Source organism: Equus caballus, chromosome 19 (assembly GCF_041296265.1).
Source record: "Equus caballus isolate H_3958 breed thoroughbred chromosome 19, TB-T2T, whole genome shotgun sequence".
In the NCBI taxonomy this organism is placed as follows: domain Eukaryota; kingdom Metazoa; phylum Chordata; class Mammalia; order Perissodactyla; family Equidae; genus Equus; species Equus caballus.
Genome location: NC_091702.1, coordinates 48,224,839 through 48,246,684, shown reverse-complemented (window position 1 = coordinate 48,246,684; position 21,846 = coordinate 48,224,839). Strand labels below are relative to the sequence as shown.

At 33.7% G+C, this 21,846-nt stretch overlaps 1 protein-coding gene across 24 annotated transcripts in view; it reads left to right on the top strand.

Annotated features, from left to right (window-relative positions):
• STXBP5L (syntaxin binding protein 5L) overlaps positions 1-21,846 on the top strand; it is a 349,911-nt gene that overhangs the window by 136,011 nt on the left and 192,054 nt on the right. For all 24 annotated transcript variants that reach the window (XM_023623677.2, XM_070243721.1, XM_070243724.1 and 21 more), the window contains one exon: positions 1,592-1,655. In XM_023623677.2, the coding sequence (XP_023479445.1) occupies positions 1,592-1,655 (64 nt within the window). The remainder of the gene's footprint in view (positions 1-1,591; positions 1,656-21,846) is intronic.

Genomic DNA, 21,846 nt, shown 5'->3' with positions numbered 1-21,846 from the left:
GCTGTAAGAAGTTGTATAGAAGAAAAATATATTTAACTTTGTTTAATTCAGGGTCTCCCAAACTTTTTTGATATGTAACACTCTTTACGTGAAATACCTTTTATATTCACTAGTTTATCACAGAGTACAGTTTGGTATTTGTTGTTCCAATAAAACCCAAGAGACACATGGGATTTTGTGGTTTGTTGGATATTATTAGTTTCCAGAGGATAATTGAAGGACATTGTCCCTTATTGAAGGCATTTATACTGCAATAAAGCACTTCATTTATGTGTAAATGATACATTACATATAAACATGGAAGAATTCCAAAAAGCTCTGTAAACTTTTTATAAAGACCTGTTTAGTTTCTTTTCTTCTTGCATATATTCTGGAATGCAAATAGTAACTCTGATTTCCAATTATTCCAATGATTTACAGTGATTCCCTTCATATCCCCAATTATAATACATATTATTTATTGAGTACTTGCTATGTTTTGGCTTTATATTAAGTGCTATACATATCTTCTAATCCTCAAATTATTCCATAGGGTCAGTTCTACTATCTCTATTTTTAGATGAGAAAATTTAGGATAAAAGCACTTACAGAATATCTAATTAATCTTTATTTATTCCTTTGAGTTACTCTGGGGAGTCAGTATCTGGGGAACCTGCAGTTACTTAATTTGTCACTTTTCTCTGATTCCAAAGAGTTTCTAAAATTTAAATCTTTATTGTTTTCTGCAGAATCTTCAATGGTTTTCATGTGTGCTTAAGAAATAAATTATAACTATGTCAATATAATAAAATTAATTTGACACAATTAGGTCATGGAAGAAAGGACAAGGAATAAAATACATCTATGGTCATAGGTCATATCATGTTTAATCATGGCATAATCATATTCAGCAATGATATAAGTTAAAGTAGGAAATATTTTAGAAAATGCCAGATATCAGAGTAGAATAGATTTAGTCAGATTGACAGAGCACAGGTCTGTTTAACAATTTGCTCTTAGACTCATAATTAACTGTTATTGATTACCCTAGATAACCAGATAAATGAGACATAACCAGTGAACTAGGTTTCCCCAGTTTCTCAGTTTTCTGTAAGCTGGCTATTGCAAGAGAGACAGTGTCTTTGTGAATTAAAGGAACCACTGTACTTTTCTTTAGGAGCAAAATCAGAGATTTTATTCAAAGGAAATTTCAAATCAGGTATGTACTTTGCAATTTGTTTGAAACAGGATTATAGCATCAGCCTTGTGGCCATATAAGTTTTCTTTTGTCTGTGTATGTAAAAGTTCAGTTTCACATTTTCAGAGGACCAGATCTGGCAACAAACATATAAGATAATGAAGAATCCCGTTGTTATGTGGATCTATATTCTTAAACCTGATCTTTAAAAAATCATACCTACTTTAATAGAATTAGTAGGAGAAAGAAAAGTAGTCTTAAAGAAAAACAACCCAAAACTCAAATTAATCTAAGCTAAACCCCAGAATATTGGGAGTGTACTCCAGTATAATCTTAGTTTCTTTGTTTCAGTCTCTAATGATAAAGTGTTTTAATGTTTACTTTTTAATTTACTGTTTTGAATTGATTTAACAGATCCACAAAGACTCATCCAGGTCCAGTTGTACATTTAAGTGATAGCCCAAGAGATGAAGGGAAAGTGAGTATTACAATACCATTATTCTTGCATTTCTTTTCCTCATTCTTGAATAAAGTTGTTTCTTACTATTTATTGCTAACATCTATCACAGTTCACAGCATTCAGCGTAATCTAAAATTAAAATATGTCAAATGAATAAATGAATAAATGAATGAATGAATTATTCACACTAATAATGGTCCCAAATGAAGTCTTTAGTTTCACCTAGAGTTAAAGATATTTAATTCTAGAATCTTGAGGAAGTCATTAACTTAATTTTCAAATATTCTGTGCTTGAACTTAATATATTTATCAGTCATTAATCATTGGTCTCTGCCATTCAGTTTTGGTAATGATAAATGACCAATATTAAATAATCATAAATTAGCCAATCTTGATTTTATAATTAGGTAACAATATAGAAAATATTTTCAGATTACAGAAATAGTCCTTATTCATCTTAATTATTTATAATTTTTCTATGATGATGAGGAAACAAAGTTGATAACATGAAAAGATCTAAAGCATCACTTTCATTATAAACATTGTCTCTTCAAATATATAATTTTGCTAAGTACTGTAGAAAATACTTGAATAAATAATTCCATACAGGTTTGGTTCTTTGTTTATTTTTAAATGATAGAAACTGAATTAGTCTAATAAATATTTAACCTGAAAGGCAACCCTGCCTGATGGTGATAGAAAGAACATTGGATTTCTTCAAATTGATCCAGAAATGCAGTGTAATCAAGTGTCATCAGAATTTACTTATTTTTAGAGAATTCGCAAGCTGATTCTAAAATTCATAAGAAAAAGAAAATGTTTAAGAATAACCAAGACATTTTTAAAAAAAAGTACGTTATGATTTTGGTATAGGGGTACAAGAAGACCAGTAGATCTAAATAGATATTCCAGAAATTGCTCAGGCAATTGAGGGAATATTGTATATTTTAAAGAAGATATTTCAGGACATGTTAAACTATTGAATAAATGATATTGGACAATTGGCTGTTCATTTTGAAAAAAATAGAAAACCTTTACCTCATACCACTCATAGACATAAATTCCAGATGGAGAAAATACATAAACATTAAAATCACAATTCAGAAAGTTTTAGAAGAAACTATAGGAAATGAATTGTAACTGTGAAGTAGAGACATCCTTAGACAAGACATAAAACCTAAAAGCTTCAAGGAATATACCATAACAAGACAATCATGATAATATATAGGCAACAAAGTAGGAGACAATATTTGCTACATATATAGTAGGGAAATACTGAACAAGCCAAATATATAAAGCACTTGTACTAAATCCTCATCTTTCATAATGGGAAATCAATTGTTAATGTCTAATAAATCAAGAAATGGCAATATAAATATATTTAGAAATATGAAAATAAGTTTACTAGAAAAAACGATTATAAGAATTGAAGGTGTGGTTGCCTCTTAACTCAAGAGAGCAAAGTTTGGCAGTGAGGCGGAAACAGCTTTATGAATAATGACTAGGGAAATGCAATATACCATTTTTTATCCATCAGATTGACAAAATATTAAAAATTTAAAATATTAATAATATTAGGTAATGTAAAAGGCATTGAGAAATGGGCATCTAGATACAGCAATAGTAGGTTTATATACCAGTATGGGCAATTTGGCATTATCAACATTTAAAACATGTATTCATTATGACCTGGAAAATCCATTTCAGATATCTATCCTATTTATATGACCAAGGGGCAAAATATTGAAAACACCATAAAGGTCTATTAATAGAAAATTGAATAAATGAATGCTAATAAATTCATACTGTGGAATGCTGTGATGATATGGAAAGTTCTTTAAGCCATGTTTTTGAAAGAAAAGTTGCAGAACATTAAGTGCAGTATAAAACCACTTGAATAATGTATTTATGTTTTTACTTATATATTCAAATACCCAAGAAAAAAAGCCTGAAAAGGATATGTACAAGTCTGGGGAGGATACTGGAGATTGGAATTGGGGAAAATGGTCAAAGCTATTCTTATTTTATTTGTGTTATTCAAATTTTTATGAAAGAATATAATGTGTGTTAATTGCATAATTAAAAATTAGGCATGCAAAATAATTAGGATTACAGTCAGAAGGCTATATGTTTGAATTGTGGCTCTACTACTTATTGGCATTAACCTTGAATAAATCACTTGACTTCTTGTAGATTAGTTTTTCCATCGATAGCCTTTTGTCACATAGAAGATTTTAATTTTAATATTCAAATTTATCAGTCTTTCATTTGATGCCTGCATTTTGTTTCTTATTCAGTAGATCTTTACTTTCCTGAGTGAAAATATAATCCTATTTTTTTCTATTAGTTTTAAGGCTTTCCATTTCACAATTAGATTTTAATCTATATGTAATTTATTTTTTGTTGGCTTGAGATAAGGATATACTTTAATTTTTCCATGTAAATAATTCATTTATTGAATATTCAATTCAGTTTCCACTGATTTATAAAGACATCTCACTCATATGTCAAGTTCCCATATTTGGGTGGGTCTTTTTCTGGGCTTTTTCCTCTGTTGCACTGATGTATTTATCTATTATTGTACCAATAGCACACTTTTTTAGTTATAATAACTTTACAAAATATCTTGATATCTGGTAGGCCCTCCTCCCTGTCCCATCTTGGCTTTTTCTGGCCATTTATTCTACTATATGAAGTTTAATATCAGCTTATCAAGCTCTATGTAAATTCCTGTTGGGATTTTGTTTGAAACTTGGACACATGGATTAATTTACAGAAAATCTACATCAAGATATGAGTGTTCTATCTATAAACTTGATATATTTACTTTGGGTTTCTTTTATGTTTTTCTATATAGCTTTATAACTTTTTTCACAAAAGTTGTACTATCTTTTGTTATCTTAATTCTAAGTACCTTATAGATTTTATTGCTCCAGTGAATTCATTTTCTTAAAATCAGTTTCATAATTGATTGTTAGTGTGTTAAATATTGATTTTTTAATTTTTTTGTATTCAATTACATCACTGAATGTTTTGTTTTTAAGAGCTGTCCTTAGATTATCTAGAATATTCTATGTGTAAAAGCATAGCAAATGTTTGTTTCTTCCTTTTCAATGTTTATAGTTTTTTAAATATATATTTGTTTTGTTGGATAGGAACCCAGTGCAGTGTTGAACATAAATGGTTTTAACGGAAACTTTTTTTGTTTCCAACCACAAAGGAAATGTTTCTGAGATTTCAACATTAAGTAAGATGTTTGCTGCAGGTCTTTGGTTGATTGCTTTTATGAAGTTTCCACCTGTTTCTAATATTCTAAAAATTTTAAATTATGAGTGGTGTTGAATTTTATTGAATGCTTTTCTACATGTGTCAAGATGTGTTTTGTGCCAGTTTCAGCCTATTGATAGTGATGCTATCATTTAGAAATGCCTTGGGGCACTCATCTGGGCCTGAGGGGAGCCCCCACAGATATTTCCCCTTTCAGAGCTAACGTTGTGCCTGGACTGGCCCTTGTGGTTCTTATTTTGATTGCAAGACATACCTCAGTAACAACCATCAGGGAACTTTGAAAAACAAGGCTTATTACTCACAGATCCTGTAAGGTACATGGTATGCCCAGGATCACACAGTGAGGTCATGGGTGGAGAGAGAGAGGGTGCAGACTTTGAGTTCTGCTTTTTTTTCTGGGGTCAAGGGTGGAGTGCCTAGGGTTTCACCGGTTCACTCTTTACTGGTGAATTTAAAAAAAATATAAGACCAGAATTAAAGTGCAGTAAGGGAAAAGCAAATGGTCAAAGGGTCAATTTATCTAGGTCAACGAGAGCCTTCTAAAAAATGGGAACTTCATGGGTATGGCAGCCTGGCTCTTTCTCTAGTCCTGTAGCTGGCAATGTGTTTATTTGAGATAAATGTCTTTGAAGTGGATTCCTCAGCAATCAAAAGCTTAATGTCAGGAACTTACATTACAATCAGAAAAGTTAACTGTCAGAGGCTTACACTATAAAATGATTTTTCTTTAATTTGTTCCTTGGTTGAACTATGATAATAGATTTTCTAATTTTACACATTTTTGCATTTCTGGTATAAATTCAACCTTGAAGGGAAAAGCTTCCATGGAGGCTTGTTGGTAAAGTGAAAGAAGGAACAAATTACTGATATTAAGGTTCCTACTGAAACAAGATAGTATCATAGAATTGGAAAGTAGACCACCCTCTCCTGGTACTATTTACTAAAGAAACTGCACATTAGTCTATCAAATAGGAGAGGGTGTTTTTGAACTGAGAGATGCCTGTACTGGGCATAGTATTCTGTAAATCTCCTTGGATTCTCTCAGCCTTGCTTGTCTCCCAAACTCTTGGCTGCTTGCTTCACCTCATTTTGTCAGGATTAATCAGCTTCATGCAGTACTACTTCCTGAAGTTGACTGGCTATGCCCAGAGTTTCTGGCTCCTCCCTTTAATTCTTGAGAATTATAATGTTCCATACTATAAGGCAGGAGATCTTGCTTCCCTAACAGCTGCCAGAGGGGTCAAATGACAACTCTGAAGTGAGGGGGTGTTAACTTCTCATGAAGAAAACCTTGACCAATATTCGACAAGACACAAGAAATAAATTCTCCCTCCCTTCCTCCCTGTGGTTGGGCTATTCTAATTCACGGTTTTTCCACATAAAGTGTTAAGAGTCATCCTGTAAGGCCAAGCAGATACACCTGCTGAGTGATTAGCTATGTTTCTTCTACTTGTCCCCATGAAACAGTGGTTAGTGTGATGAATCATCTTACTTCTTTGCTTTCCTTCATTTTTCCTTTACTATTGCAGCCCTGAGATTGCACTTTTCGGTGAAATATTAGCACTTAAGCCTTGCCTCAGGCTCTTTTCTACAGAACCCGGGTTAAGACAACAGTTATCAGAATTGTTCTAGATCAGGGATTGGAAATTAAAGCCCATGGGACAAATCTGGCATGCCACCTGTTTTTGTAAAATGGTTTATTGGAACATAGCCATGCTCATCCATTAACATATTGTCTATGGCTGCTTTCTTACTACAAGAGCAAAGCTGAGCAGTTGTGTCGGAGCTATAGCACCTGCAAAGCCTGAAATATTTACTATCTAGACCTTTACATAAAAAGTTTGCTGACCCCTATTCTAGACTATAGACCTTCAGGATAGGATTTTGGAGTGGATTGTCTCCTATCTAAAATCAAAAAACCCATTAAAAGTGCCAGGTGAAGTGGTATTAAATCCTATGCAGACATCACAATTACTTGAACAGGGGCCCGGCTCCGTGGCCGAGTGGTTAAGTTTGCGTGTTCCGCAGCGGTGGCCCAGGGTTCGGATCCTGGGTGCGGACATGGCACTGCTCGTCAGGCCACGTTGAGGCAGCGTCCCACATCCCACAACTAGAAGGACATGCAACTGAGATATATACAACTTTGTATAGGGGGGGTTTGGGGAGATAAAGCAGAAAAAAAAAAAAAAAAGATTGGCCAGAGTTGTTAGCCCAGGTGCCAAAAAAAAAAAAACAAAGGAAAACAATTACTTTAACATTCTCCTATGATTAATTGGGATGAGAGGTTGATGGAAAGGTAAAACAATGGGAGATCAAGTACTTGTAGTGGTTAATTGGTAAAGGGCTATGATAATTATAGTGATGATGAAATGAAATAGCTTCCTTTGATGCCACTTGTATTTTCTATTCTGACACAAATTACAAATTTAGTAGTGTAAAACAACACAAATGTATTATCTTACAGTTCTGTAGGCCAGAAGTCCAACACAGGTCTCACTGGGCTAAAATCAAGAAATCGTCAGGGTTATATTCCTTTCTGGTAGCTCTAGAAGAAAATCTGTTTTCTTGCATTTAGCAGTTTTCTAGGGTATACATGTTCGTAGGGTTGTAACCCCTTTCCTCCATCTTCAGAGACAACAATGTAGAATCTCTTTGACCTTCCATCTTTGCATCTCTTTCTAACCACAGTTGAGAAAGGTTCTCCACTCTTGAGGACTCATATGATTAGATTGGACCCACCTGGATAATCTAGGATACTCTCCCCATCTGAACAAACCTTAATTACATCTGAAAAGTCTTGTTTTGTCATGTAAGGTAATATATTTACGTGTTCTGAGGATTAAGGCATCTGTAGACATCTTTGAGGGGCCATTATTTTGCCTACCAAACCACTGGAGATTGTGCGAAAATAAAATGATCAACTCAGAACAGTTAATTACTGATTTAAGGAATGCCAGAGGCCCTCTGAGGCAGCTTTAAAGGAACTCTTATCTTCTGCAGCTTTAGGGCAGACTGTGCTAAAGATAGGCCCAGGATCTATTTATAAGGAGACTTAAGTACATAGTTTGATAGGTCTTGTTTGTTAAAGTCAAAGCCCTGATAAGGAAAGAATGTGGCCCTGACACCTGGTATATTAGCTTCCTATGGCTGCCATAGCAAAATTCTACCAAACTAAGTGACTTAAAACAACAGAAATTTATTATTTTACAGTTTGGAGGCCAGAAGTCCAAAATTAGGGTCTTGGACAGGCCATCCTCCCTCTAAAGGCTCTAGGAGAGAATCCTTTCTTGCTTCTTCCAGCTTCTGGTGGCTCCTGATGTTCTTTGATTTGTGGCAGCATAACTTCAATCTCTTCCTCTGTCTTCACATGGCCTTCTTCTCTGTGTCTCTGTATCCTCTCCTCTTTTATAAGGACACCAGTCGTTGGATTTAGGGCCCATCCGAAAGCAAGGATGATTTCATCTCCAAATTCTTAACTAATTACATCTGCAAAGACTTTATATCCAAATAAGGACATGTTCTGAGGTTCTGGTGGACATGAATTTTGGGAGACATTATTCAACCACTATACCTGGAATAAGGAAATTTGTTTAGATAAGCCTGAGAATATTGTAAACCTCACCCCTTCCAATTTCCTTGAATCCTCCTGGCCAGCAGAAGTACCTCTTTCACTGTTTCCAGAGAACAGTTTCCCTTTTCTAGGAGATTGTATAATGACCTCACCTGAGATATTTTTCTTGCCTGATGATGTTTATCCTTATAAGACCAACCTTCAATCTTATTACCTCCAGGCCACAAGAATCACATTTCAGATCTCAGCACAGCCTAACATAGAAGCGTAAGTCTTCCTCCAGGAAGAAACAGACTCTTTATGAAAGAAATAGAATATCCCCCAAAGGATTTTATGACCTTGCTAATACTGTCAGTCACCAAGTGTGTAGAAGTGTTTTTTAAGAGTTTGAACTTGGAGGGGGCTACATAGAGGAGAGTTCATTTACGTGGGAGCACTCAACCACAATTTGAGATTTAATGCTTTGAGAAGGACACCTGGATCTGGTCCTAGTCATTTGCTGGGATGGCTCCTTGAAGCTTGGACTCAACAAAGGATTATGGTAAATAAAGTAGAGATACCAGAGCCTTTTGATATAGTATTAAAGAAGGGATCCGAAGACAGGGAAATGAGAATGTTAAAGTGGATATATTGTATTTGGTCTGGCAACTCATCTCCTGACTGTATTCCCTAGGAGGCTCCTAAGGACACTTCTTCACTTAACCTAATAAGGAATGCTCTGGAAAGATGAGTATCAGCGTATTTGAGAAGTTTGGTAGTGGTTGTCCTTTTTCGGCTTTTGTTGCTAGTAGGAGATGATGACAAGAACCAGGCTCCATAATATCTATGGGGATCAAATATCATGTATTGGTAGAGGCCAGATGGCAATATGTAATCATCTGGCAATGTAAACATAATTACCATAACAAGCAGCAAGGCTGGATGGCAATTCAGAAATCTCTGGTAATAGCTAATATATCATGCTGTTTCTAGGGGCAAAATTATGTGGGCAGATTACTGGGATGTTGTTTGGTTTGCATAATGAGAAAAAAATCAAGAACAGTTTAGCTCTTGACTTGACCACCAAAGTGGGAAAATCACAGTGCCTCATCAGGTTTCCAGATATATCAGCTCACAGATCTAGAATCCATTGATTGAAAGGGTGAGGCCAGTTGCCCCTGAAGAAGGACTTTGAAATGCTCCCATAAGTACTTAGAATAATTATTAGAAGCATCTGTGCTCATTTTCAGGCGTAACTGTTTACTTTTTCAGTACTATTAGCTATAGGGTCAGAGCAGATATTAATACCAAAAGATCCAAAAAGCAATTGTGGTCCTCCAGTTAGAATCATGGTATATGGAACTAGGTAACCAGGTGATAAATGAAGTTTTATCTCAAGTGTATCTTATAGTTGGTCCAATGAGTATGCAGGGACACCTAGTTATTTCACAGCCCAATTGTATAATTTGTACAGATTATGCTTAGAAGCTGCCATAATGCTCATATCAGTTTTCTGACATTGAAATTAGAGCCATTGTCTGGGTTCTGCAAAAAACAAGATAGATTGAGCTTGGTGTTAGTAGACCACTATAAAATTAACCAAATGATAGCCCCAATCACAGCTGCCTTGCTGTTGAAACTTTTACAGGTGCAGATCAACACAACCTATGTCACTTGATAAGCAATTATTGATATAGTGAACTCTTTTTTCTCAATATCCATCAGCAGAGAGGATCAGAAGTCACTTTTATAGAAGGGGAAAGCAGTGTAACCTCACAATCTTTTTTCAGGACTATGTTATTTTTCCTGCTGTCTGTTATAATGTAGTCTGCAGAAATCTTGATTGTCTTGACATTCCTTAGAAAGGATACTAGTTCACTTTCTTTACTATATAATACTGATTGCATTTGGTGAGAAGTGGCAAGTCCCTATATAGTTCATAAGACTCATGTATCAGAGAGTGGGAAGAAAAATCCAACAAAGGTCTAGGACCTTGCCTTATATGTGATGATTTTGAGGGTCTAATTGTCTGGGGCATACAGGGACATGTCCTCTAAGGTAAAGCATAAGCTTTTTTATTTGTCCTTCCTAAAAAAGTGTCATATCACTTGGTGGGCCTTTTTGAATTCGGATAATACTATATCATACCCTTGAAATTACTGTTCCAAATTATTTTTTTAAGTTATCTGAAAGTCTGCTAGTTTTGAGTGGGTCCTAGAGAAAAAAAGGGCTCTTCACTAAGTCCAAGCTGGTTTTCAAGCTACCCTACCACTTGATACCTATAATCTAGTAGGTCTGATAGAATTTAATGTATCTAGTAGATAAGAATGCTCTATTGGAAAGCCCAATATGAGTCACATGAGCTACTCTCCATTTTCAATTCCTGGCATGCTAATAGGCCCTTGTAGAGACTGAACACCTAACCATGGGACACCAAATGGCTATGTAACCTAAGCTGTCTAGCGTCAGTTAGATTATCATATTCATTGAGTCATACGATTCGGTGAGGGAAGTGACGATCCATTTTACATTGGAAGTGGTATATTCAGAAAATCAGCCTTGAGCTTGGCATAAGTAAGTTAGATAAATGGGGATCCCAGAATTTCGTCTGTTGCAGCAATGCCTTTCTCTCGAGCCACATATAAGGACTCATGGGGTGGGAAAAGAATACGTAAAATCAACGATGGAAGAGGACGAAATTCAGGCCTGGTTCACAGGTCAGATGATTGGTTGTCTGATACTATCTGGACACAGCCTACTGCTCAATTACATCCCCCTACTTAGAGGTGACCTTGAGTAACCTGATGAAGAAAAATCCTTACAATGGATAGATCCCCAAGCAATATACTTGATTGTGCATCTCATATGGAGAGTGAAACATAATAATAAAGTCTAAAAACAAAAATTTCTTTCCACTTGGAAATTTAAAAACTCTTCATTAGACAACATTAGGTAAAATAAAAAATAAAAATTAAAATTGAAGAATAAAAATTAACAGTAATGTAATACTACATATAAGAATCTATGAAATATAATTAAAACAATTATCGTAAAATAATCCATAGCCTTTAATACTCATTTGAGTAAAAACAGAAATTTAAATAAATTTAATATGAAACAAAAAAGCTAAAAAAAGAACAAGAAAATACAGCAAAATGAAGCAGAAGAAATATATAGAAAGCAGAACTTCAGTTAGTTCTCCTGATTTTAAGCTATCTTATAAATTCATCAAAATGCTGGTTCTTTGATTAAAACATAAACAAAATATGGAAACTACTATCTGACCTAATTGAGATAGAGAGGGAGAAAACAAAGTTATGCAAATAATACACAAAACAAGGGGAAGCACACTAAAACTAAAGAAATGTTTAAACATTTAAATTAAATTATTTTATACAACTCTAAGCAGATAGATATAAAAACCTAAGTAAAATGAGTAATTTCCTAGGCAAATAAATTTATCAACATTGACAACAATGGAGACAGAAAGCTTAAGAAAATGAGAAAGTTATTAAATTACTATTCCCATACGTAAGTGCCAGACCCAGATGGTTTTACAGGGAAATTTTACTAAATTTTCAAATAATATATAATCCCAGTGCTACACAAACTATTCTAAAGCAGGGTTTGCCACTATGGCCAGAGAGACAATCTGGTCTGCCTTCCATTATTGTAAATAAAGTTTTTTTGGTCTGAACAGCTTAAAATACTATCTGGCCCTTTAAAGAAAAAGTTTACCAACCCCTGCTCTGAGTATAGTTTTAAAAAAGGAAAATATACAAATTGTTTTTATTTTGTGAGTGACAACTAAACCTGATAAAGGTTGCACTAAAAAGAAAAACATGGAGTTACTGAACTCATTAATATCAGTGGACAAGTCTTAAATAAAATAGCAGACTCCAATAGCATATTTAAAAACAACACATTGTGACAAGTGGTGTTTTATTCCAGGGATGCAACGATGGATACTGTGTACAAATCCATCAGTAGAGTTCATATTGCTAACGTATCAAGGGGAAAAAATTATGATCATCTCCACTGATGCTGAAAATGTCTTTGAGTAAAATGTAACACCCATGGTATTTCCATTTTTGGTAATAGCAGACGATTTTAGATCAGTCCTCCCACTGGGACAACTAGAAAATCTGGACAAAATATTTTTGAAAATCTGTTTGAGGGCACCAGAGAGTGACCAAGGCAATGAAGATTTGTAGGCCCTAGCTCCCAGAGAAAGCAACACAGAGAGGTAAACCAAACTTTTGGCACCACCTTTCCCCTGTAAGCATTTTCCTATTTGAAAAGAATGGCTGAGATATTGAGTAACCACAAGAAAGTTATTGGCTGAGAGACTAAGCAGAGTTTCCTGTGATTTCATAGGGTAGGAGGGTAGTGGGGATAAAAAAGGTGTTCAGGGAAAGCCAAAAATAAAGGTCTCTGGTAATCGTTCCAAGCTTTCCATGTGTCCCCAGAGGAATATGCCCCCCAGATACGGTTGAACTGGAAATATACCTCCCCTCTAAATGACTGGAATCCTTGTTAACGTTATCTGAATCCTTTTTGGGATTAAGTTGATCTGCCTTAGTCTAACTACCTCACAAAAGCAAAGATCAGTCCTTTCTGGAAGAAGGAAACATTACCCAGAGGCTTTATTTGTCTCTAAATTTCTCCTATACTTAGCCTCTATACTTAAAGTAGAAATAATGTGTATACAAGGATCAGAAAGATCAGAATTGACTGGAAACTAATTGACTAGAACAAACAGAAAGTAGAGATAGATCAACAGGAGATTCAAATAGCAGTTATTAAGCATAGACTTTAAAGTAAGTGTGATTGAAATGCTTAATAAGCTAAAAATGATGGAGGTTTCAGCAGAGAAGTGAAAAATAGAGAATAAAATAACATTATAAACAGATGAAGAGAGAATTAGTGACCTGGAAGATAGGTCAGAAGAAAATATCCAGATGAAAGCATGGTGAGGCAAAAGGATAAGGAGCTTTTGGAACATAATGAAAAGGTGTGTATATGTGTAATTGGAGTCCCAGAAGAAGAGAGAGAATGTGACAGCAGCAATATTTGAAGAATGAGTGGATGACAATTTTCCAGAACTGATGACAGATAATCAAAAATCCAAGATACACTACAAACTCAAAACAAACTTAACAAAAAGTAAAGTTCACCTAGGCATATCAAAGACAAAGAGAAAAATCTTAAAAGCAGTCAGAGTACAGAAAGAAAAAAAAAACTGTAAGACTAACAGTAGGCATCTCAACAGAAAAATTGGAAATGAGGACAATTGAATGATAATGTCAAGGTGCTGGGGAAAAAGCAACTGCCTATGCAGAATTTTAAACTCTACAAAAATATCCTTAAAAACATATTATCAAATTATTGCAACTTTAACATAATTTGTAATAATTCGTTAAAAGCAAATCGGCTCTAATGAAAAAGACTAAAGGAATTCTCTCATAAAATAAAGTTGATCCATTATAAAAGAACAGAGATGGAGGAATAAAGAACAACAAACATTGGTAAATCTAAGGGAATAGTTTATAAAAATCATAATGATGACTTCTAGGAGTATAACATGTTGAGGATTAATATACAAGTTAAAAATAGGTCAAAAGTTGGGATGAAGTCCACTGAATTAAAGTTCCAAGGTCCTTATAACTTCTAGAAAGTAATGCAAGTATTAATTTAAATTATAGTTTGATAAGTCATGAAAATATTTTGTATTCTTGTGAATAACACTAAAAGAATAATAGATATATTTATAATGGATAAGTTAATAGAGTAGGATACTGGGATAATAAAAATTAGTAACTCAAAAGAAGACAAAAAAGGAGAAGGTAGCATTAATCAGATGAGATAAATATAAAACAAGTAGGTAGATTTGTTCTAAACTATGTCTGCAGTTACATTAAATATAGACAAATTAATATGCTAAAGGACAGTAATTTTTAGACTGTGTTAAAACAATGATATGCTGTTACAAGAGACACACTTTAAACTTAAGGATATAGAAAAGTTGTGTATAAAAGGGTAGGAAAAGATATAGCATGTAAACCCTAAGCAAAGAAAGCTGATGTAGCTGTACTAATATTAGGCAAAGTAGATATCTTAGTTCAGGCTGCTATCACAAAAATAATGTAGACTGGATGGCTTAAACAAAAAAACGTTTGTTTCTCATAGTTCTAGAGATGGAAAGTTCAAGATCAAGGTGCCCGCAGATTTGGTGTCTGGTGAGGGCCTGGTTTCTAGATGGCCATCTTCTTGTTGTCATACCATGGTAAAAAGGGAAAGAGATCTGTCTGTAGTCTCTTTTATACGGGCGCTAATTCCATTCATGAGGGTTCCACTCTTATGATCTAATCATCTCCCAAAGGCCTCACTTTGTAATACTATCACATTGAGAATTAAGATTTCAATATATGAATTTTAAGAGGACACATACATTTAGTCCATAAAAGTAGACTTAAAGGCAAGAACATTTTCTAAGGGGAACATTTTGTAATAGAAATAGAGTCAATTCAGTAGGAGATGTGATAATCCTAAATTTGTATGTCTGATAACGTAGCTTTATAGTGTATAGGCAGTGCTTGCGTTGCATGGTACCATGTTAACTGAAATGTGCTTATATGAACCATGTTTTTGTTTTGCATGGTTCCTTGGTGTATGTGTGTGTATAATTTGACAATACTAAGAAATATACAGAAGTCCCCCTTATCCACAGCTTTGCTTTCTATCGTTTCAGTTACCCAGTCAACCACAGTCCAAAAATATCAAATGGAAAATTCTAGAAATAAATAATTTCTAAATTTTAAATTGCGTGCTGTTCTGAGTAGCATGATGAAATCTTGTGCCATCCCACCCAGGATGTCCCTTTATCCAGTCTATCTATACTGTGTATGTTACCTGCCTGTTAGTCACTTAGTAGCCATCTTGATTATCAGATTAACTGTTGTGGTATCACAGTACTTCTGTTCAAGTAACCCTTATTTTACTTAATAATGGCCCCAAAGTGCAAGAGTAGTGATGCTGGCAATTTGGATATGCCAAACAGAAGCCATAAAATGCTTCCTTTAAGTGAAAAGGTGAAAGTTCTTGAATTAATAAGGAAAGAAAAAAAATCATATGCTGAGGTTGCTAAGATCTATGGTAACTTTTATTACTGTATAGCGTTATATGTTCTATTTTATTATTAGTTATTATTCTTTGTCTCTTACTGTGTCTAATTTATAAATTAAACTTTATCACAGGTATGTATGTATAGGAAAAAACAGTATATATAGTGTTCAATACTATCCATAGTTTCAGGCATCCACTATGGGTTTTGGAACATATCCCTCTCTGATAAGAGGGAACTAGTGTAAAGTAAATTTGACAGAACTAAAATGAAATATACTCAAATCCACAGTTGTAGTTGGTGATTTTAACATACCTCTCTGAGTCACTGAGAGAATAAGCAAACAAGAAGTGATTAGTGAGGATAAAGAAAATCTTAACATGATTAACAACTTGATTGCTACATATAGTACCTTATACCCAATACCTGCAGACTATACATTATTTTCAAGGGTATGTGGAGTATTTACCAAAAATCTGCACTTGTTGAACCATAAAACACGTTTCAAAAAATTTCAGAAGATTAAAATAATACATAATATATTCTCTAACCACAAGAGAATTTAGCAAGATTGTCAATGAAAGATAAATAAGAAATCTCCCAAATGCTGGTAATTAAGCACACACTTCTGGATAACATATGTCAAAGAAGAAATCAGTATTGAAATTAGAATATATTTTAAATTAAATTACAATAGAAATATGATATGTAGAAACTTGTGGAATGTAACTGAAGCTGTGCTTAGCAGGAAATTTATAGCTTTTGTTGCATTTATTAAACAGTGAAGAAAAACTGGAATTCAATAATCTTCACATAAAGATAGTAAAATAGTGGATTAAACTCAAAGAAAGTAGAATAAAGATAATAAGATGTGATGTTTGATTTTATGTGTTAACATGACTGAGCCATGAGGTGCCCAAATATTTGGTCAAATATTTTTCTGGGTGTTTCTGTGAGGGTGTTTTTGGATGAGATTGACTATAAATCAGTAGACTTCAGTAAAGCAGCTTGCCCTCCCCAGTGTGAGTGGGCCTCATCAAATCAGTCTCCTGAACAGAACAAAAAAGCTGAATCTCCCCTGAGTAAAGAAAATTCCTCCTGCCTGACTGCTTTTGAAATAAGATACCAGCTTTTTCCTGCCTCCAGACTTGACCTTAAACATCACCTCTTCCTGGATCTCAAGCCTGAAGGCCTTAAGATTGCAATTACACCGTTAGTTCTCCTGGTTCTCAGGCCTTTAAACTCACACTGGAGCTGCACAATAGGTTCTCTGGGTTTCCAGCTTGCCAGCTCACCCTGCAGATCTTGGACCCTGTCAGCCTCCAGTTAATCCTGTGAGCCAATTCCTTATAATAAATCTCTTTCTGTCTCTGTGTACATCCTATTGTTTCTGTTTCTCTGGAGATCTCTGACTAATACAAAATATGAAATCAAAAATTAAAAGAAGTAGAAAACAAGAACGTAGTACCTTAGCAAAAACAAAAGTTAATTCTGTGAAAACACTAATAAATCTGATGCATCTCTGGCAAGTCTGATCAAGAATCAAAGAGAGATGGCACAAGGGAACACAACCAATTTGTATTCATCCCAGGAATACAAAGTGGTTTTAACTTTTCAAAATAAATGTAATTTGCATATTAACAGAAATGAGGAGAAATAATGTATGACAATAAAAAGATACATAAGAAGCACTTGATAAAATTTAACTTCTCTTCATGATAAATAAAAATCTCTTGTTACAGTAGGAGAAGAAAGGAACTTCATTGATAGGAACTTTGCTAATTTACCCAAAATTATGAAAATATCCTACTTAATGGTGAGTTAATAAAGATTTTCCTCCTCAATCAGAAATGAGACAGAGATGCCTGCTACACACCTCTTCTATTTAACACTGTCCAGCTGTTGACAATATTAGTTGGTAAAGAAGATAAGAAGGCATTGGAGCTCTCATTTGCAGCTTATGGAAATGGAAACTGGTACAACCACTTTGGAAAACTGCTTGGCAGTATCTATTCAAGTTAAACATACTCTTACCCCATGGATCAGTATCTACCTGACAGAAATGCATATATGTGTTTACCAAAAGACATATACAAGTTTGTTCATAGCAATGTTATTACCACTTATATAATTTCAAAAACAGACAATAGTAACCTTTAGTGTTAGAAGTCAGGATAGTATTTTCCTTTAGAGAAGAGGATGAGGCTATTGACTGGGTAAGGATGTGAAACAGGCTGCTGAGTGTCTGGTATTGTTTTTCTTCTATTTCTGATTTTTCTATTGTATTTCTTGACTTAGGTAGTAGTTTCATGGGTATGTTCACTTCATCATAATTCATTAAAGACACATGTATAATTTATGTACTTTTCTCTATGTATACTTCAATGAAAGTACTTATTAAAAATTAAACACCTGTTCCTGATAAAATAGATTTATAAAAAAATGAATCAATTCCTACTTCTTAACTATATATATGTCAAATACATATAGAATCTTGGATCTTATTTGATGGAGAAACACTAGAGGCATTGCCACTAAAGTCAGGAAGAAAGTAAGAATGCTCACCCTCTCCACTGTTTTTAACGCTATAAGATGCTTTAGTAATGCAGTTAGACAAATACAAACGATTAAAGGTACACAAATTAGGAAGAAGTAAAATAGTCTCTATTTTAGATTATATGATAATATACCTGGAATGCCTAACAAAATCAACATTAAAATGAATACAAACAATAAAAGAACTTAGAAGATAGCATGCTAAAATCCAACTGTAGAGATGATGCACTCTTAGAAAAGGTAATGAGGAGAAGACTCCATATAAAATAGCAACCAAAAATTCAAAATAATTAGCTATAAAATTAACAAGCAGGGGCTGGCCCAGTGGAGCTGTAGTTAAGTTCCCACATTCCACTTCTACAGCCTGGGGTTTGCCGATTTGGATCCCGGTGAGGACCTATGCACCACTTGTTAAACCATGCTGTGGCAGGCGTCCCATGTATAAAGTAGAGGAAGATGGGCACAGATGTTAGTTCGGGGCCAGTCTTCCTCAGGAAAAAAGAGGAGGATTGGCAGCAGATGTTAGCTCAGGGCTAATCTTCCTCAAAAAATAAATAAATAAATAAATAAAAAATAAAAAATAAGAATGGAAACCTATTTAAAAAAAAAAAAATAGAGGGCCGGCCCGTGGCCTAGTGGTTAAGTTCGTGTGCTCAGCTTCAGCAGCCCAGGGTTTCACTTGGTCAGATCCTGGGCGCGGACATCGCACTGTTCATCAAGTCATATTGAGGCGGTGTTCCACATGGCACAACCAGAGGCACTCACAACTAGAATATGCAGCTATGTACTTCGGGGGCTATTGGGGAGAAGAAGAAAAACAAAAAGAAAATAAAAAGATTGGCAACAGATGTTAGCACAGGTGTCAATCTTAGAAAAAAAAATTAACAAGAAAATCTCTTTATGGAAAACTTTCAAACTTCCTGAAAGATGTAAAAGTGTGCTTGAATAAATGAAAGATATCCTTTGCTGTTAGATAAGATGACTCATTATTTTTTCTTCTATTTCTTGAAGTTTAGTCTGTTTTTTCTTGACTTTCTAAAGTCAAATGCTTATACTGGTAGAAAATTTAAAATTTTTCTTCTTTTCATTTGTATTCTGAAACTATAAATTTTCCTCTTGATGAAGATTCATCTGTGTCCCACAAGTTTCAACTTGAAACTTTTGATCAGTTCTATTTCATACTTTTCATTACGATTTCTTCTTTGACTACAATTACTTGCAAATATATTTTTTAGCTGATGGTCTAGTGGTTTACATTGGTGCTCTCACAGCCTTGACCAGGGTTCATTTCCTGGTCAGGGAGCCACATCACCTCATCTGTCTGTCACTTGTTATACTGTGGCAGCTGTGTGTTGCTGAAAGATATGCCATTAGTATTTCAAATATCGGCAGGGTCACTTGTGGTGGACAGGTTTCAGTGGGGCTTCCAGACTAAGACAGATTAGGAGGAAGGGCCTGGCCACCTGCTTGTGAAAAAATTGGCCATGAAAACCCAATGAATAGCAGCAGAGCATTGGAAGGTGAGCTCGTACAAAAAAGACAGGACAGGGTTCCACTCTGTTGTACACAGGGTCACTAGGAGTCAGAATCTATTTGATGGCACTAACAACAACAAAAAATATTTTCTAGTTTCCAAAATATTTTTGTTAATGATGTCTAATTTCATTTCAGGCCTATTAAAGAACATAGTGTCTATGATTTTGATTCCTTAGTATTTAATAATTTAGCAGATATTTATCAGATACCTATTTTCTTCAAATACTGTTTCATGTCCTGATGATATGTAGTGAAGTCATCCTACTTCTTTGCCTTTATGGTACTTACATTCTATTGTGAGATATATATATTTTAAATTACTTATGTATATAAACATATAATCATATAAAATATAATTATACAAAATTAGATGTATAATATGTATTTGTGGCTTGGGTGACGTTCGTGTTTTGATGTGATCAGATATGATTACAGAGTGTTCTTGTTTTTATCTTGATTCATCGTGGTCACAGAGTGACCTTGTCTGATGTCTCCTGGATGTCAGAGGCTGCTTTTCTCTTTCTCAATTCTCTAAGTGATTCTAATGTCTTTTCATATTTCCTATATCATAATATTGTATAGTTATCTCAATAATCTATGACATTTTGAGGTTCAATATTTATATTTTGTGATTACTGAGGCTATTGCTAGTAATATTTTATAAACAAAATGACTTCTATATTTCAGTAGTTTACTATGAAAAATATAATATCATTTTAGAATATTATTTCACTACACCTTGTGGCTCAAATTTTGAAAGGTCATGTTGTTCATTTTCTTGCTTAAGTTGTATTTTCCAAACTTTTTAGACTTACAAATCTTTCCATACACACCATAGGAATTGGTTTTATAGTTCATTATTATATCTGGTATGTAAAAAGAGTTCATTTGAAGTTAAAACACATCTTAATACAGTATATATGACTTTATAAATTTTAGTTTAGGAAATATTCTTTAAGTTCACACTTAAGTTTGACTTTTTAAATTTAGCAAGTCATTATGCCATTTAATTTAGTATGTAAATAAGCTCATTTTTAAAGTCGATTTTAAAATTTATTGCCTGTGGTTTAATAATAAAACATTTAAATATATGTTACATTTTCAAAAATAAGTGTATACATTGCTTTCTTGATATTTGGGATTTTGTTTGTTTTCTGTTAAAACTACTAGTTGGTTTATTTTTGTTATTTATTGTGTTCAGTTATAAAATGTTGAAATAAGTGATTAGGTCTCAGGAGGTTGGAGTAGTTTATAATAACCACTATATTTTCTGTTTTTACCACTGCTTTTTGGAATTACTGAAACATCTTTGTGCACTGTATAAAAGTTTTCATCACAGAAATACTACTAATGGATTTCAAGGAAATCATCTTAAGGCAAATTCATGGGAAATATTATCACTATTGGAACATTGGCCTATTTTTATTCTTCATGTTTTTTTAACCAATGATAGATTAAATTTAAAATAAAACTACAAATGATAACTCAGAGTTGTATTATAGTAAAAGTCATCAGCACAGCTTCAGTGTTTAGCTGAAGGAGTCTTGAATATGATCATCTAATAATCATCTATTCTCAAATACTTCTATTTTAAAATAAAGAACATGTATTTTGTTAATTGTCTTATTTATTGATTTATAAATAAATAGCAACCATTTTTAATGATGTGAATCTCTAGAATATCTTTGTGAACTTCTGAGCGTTCATAAATCACCGGTTTAAAATATTGACATGAGTCAAAGAGAAAATAGGATTTGATATAAAGAAATTTGAAGCCAAATTTATGGCCACATTTTTCATGTGCGTAGACCTGAATTGTGTATACATTGTTTATTGAACTTGTCCTTTTTATCCTTTATTTCATTTTCATTTTCTATCCCATTTTTATTTTTTCCAATTTTTAATTTATTTTTATGTTATGTCATATATATTTACATGTTTCCTCAATTTCTTTTTGGAATAAGGCAGATTTCATTGGTAAATGTGTTAAGTAGAGTTTGTCAATTTTTTTAAATGTAGGTAACCTATATTCAAATTCAGGAAAAATTGGTATTCTAAATATAGTTGTAGTATTTAGTGTGATTTTACTTTATTGTGTTAACATTAAACTTCATTTGGAGCAAGTTAAAATTAATGTTAGAATTACAAAAATGATT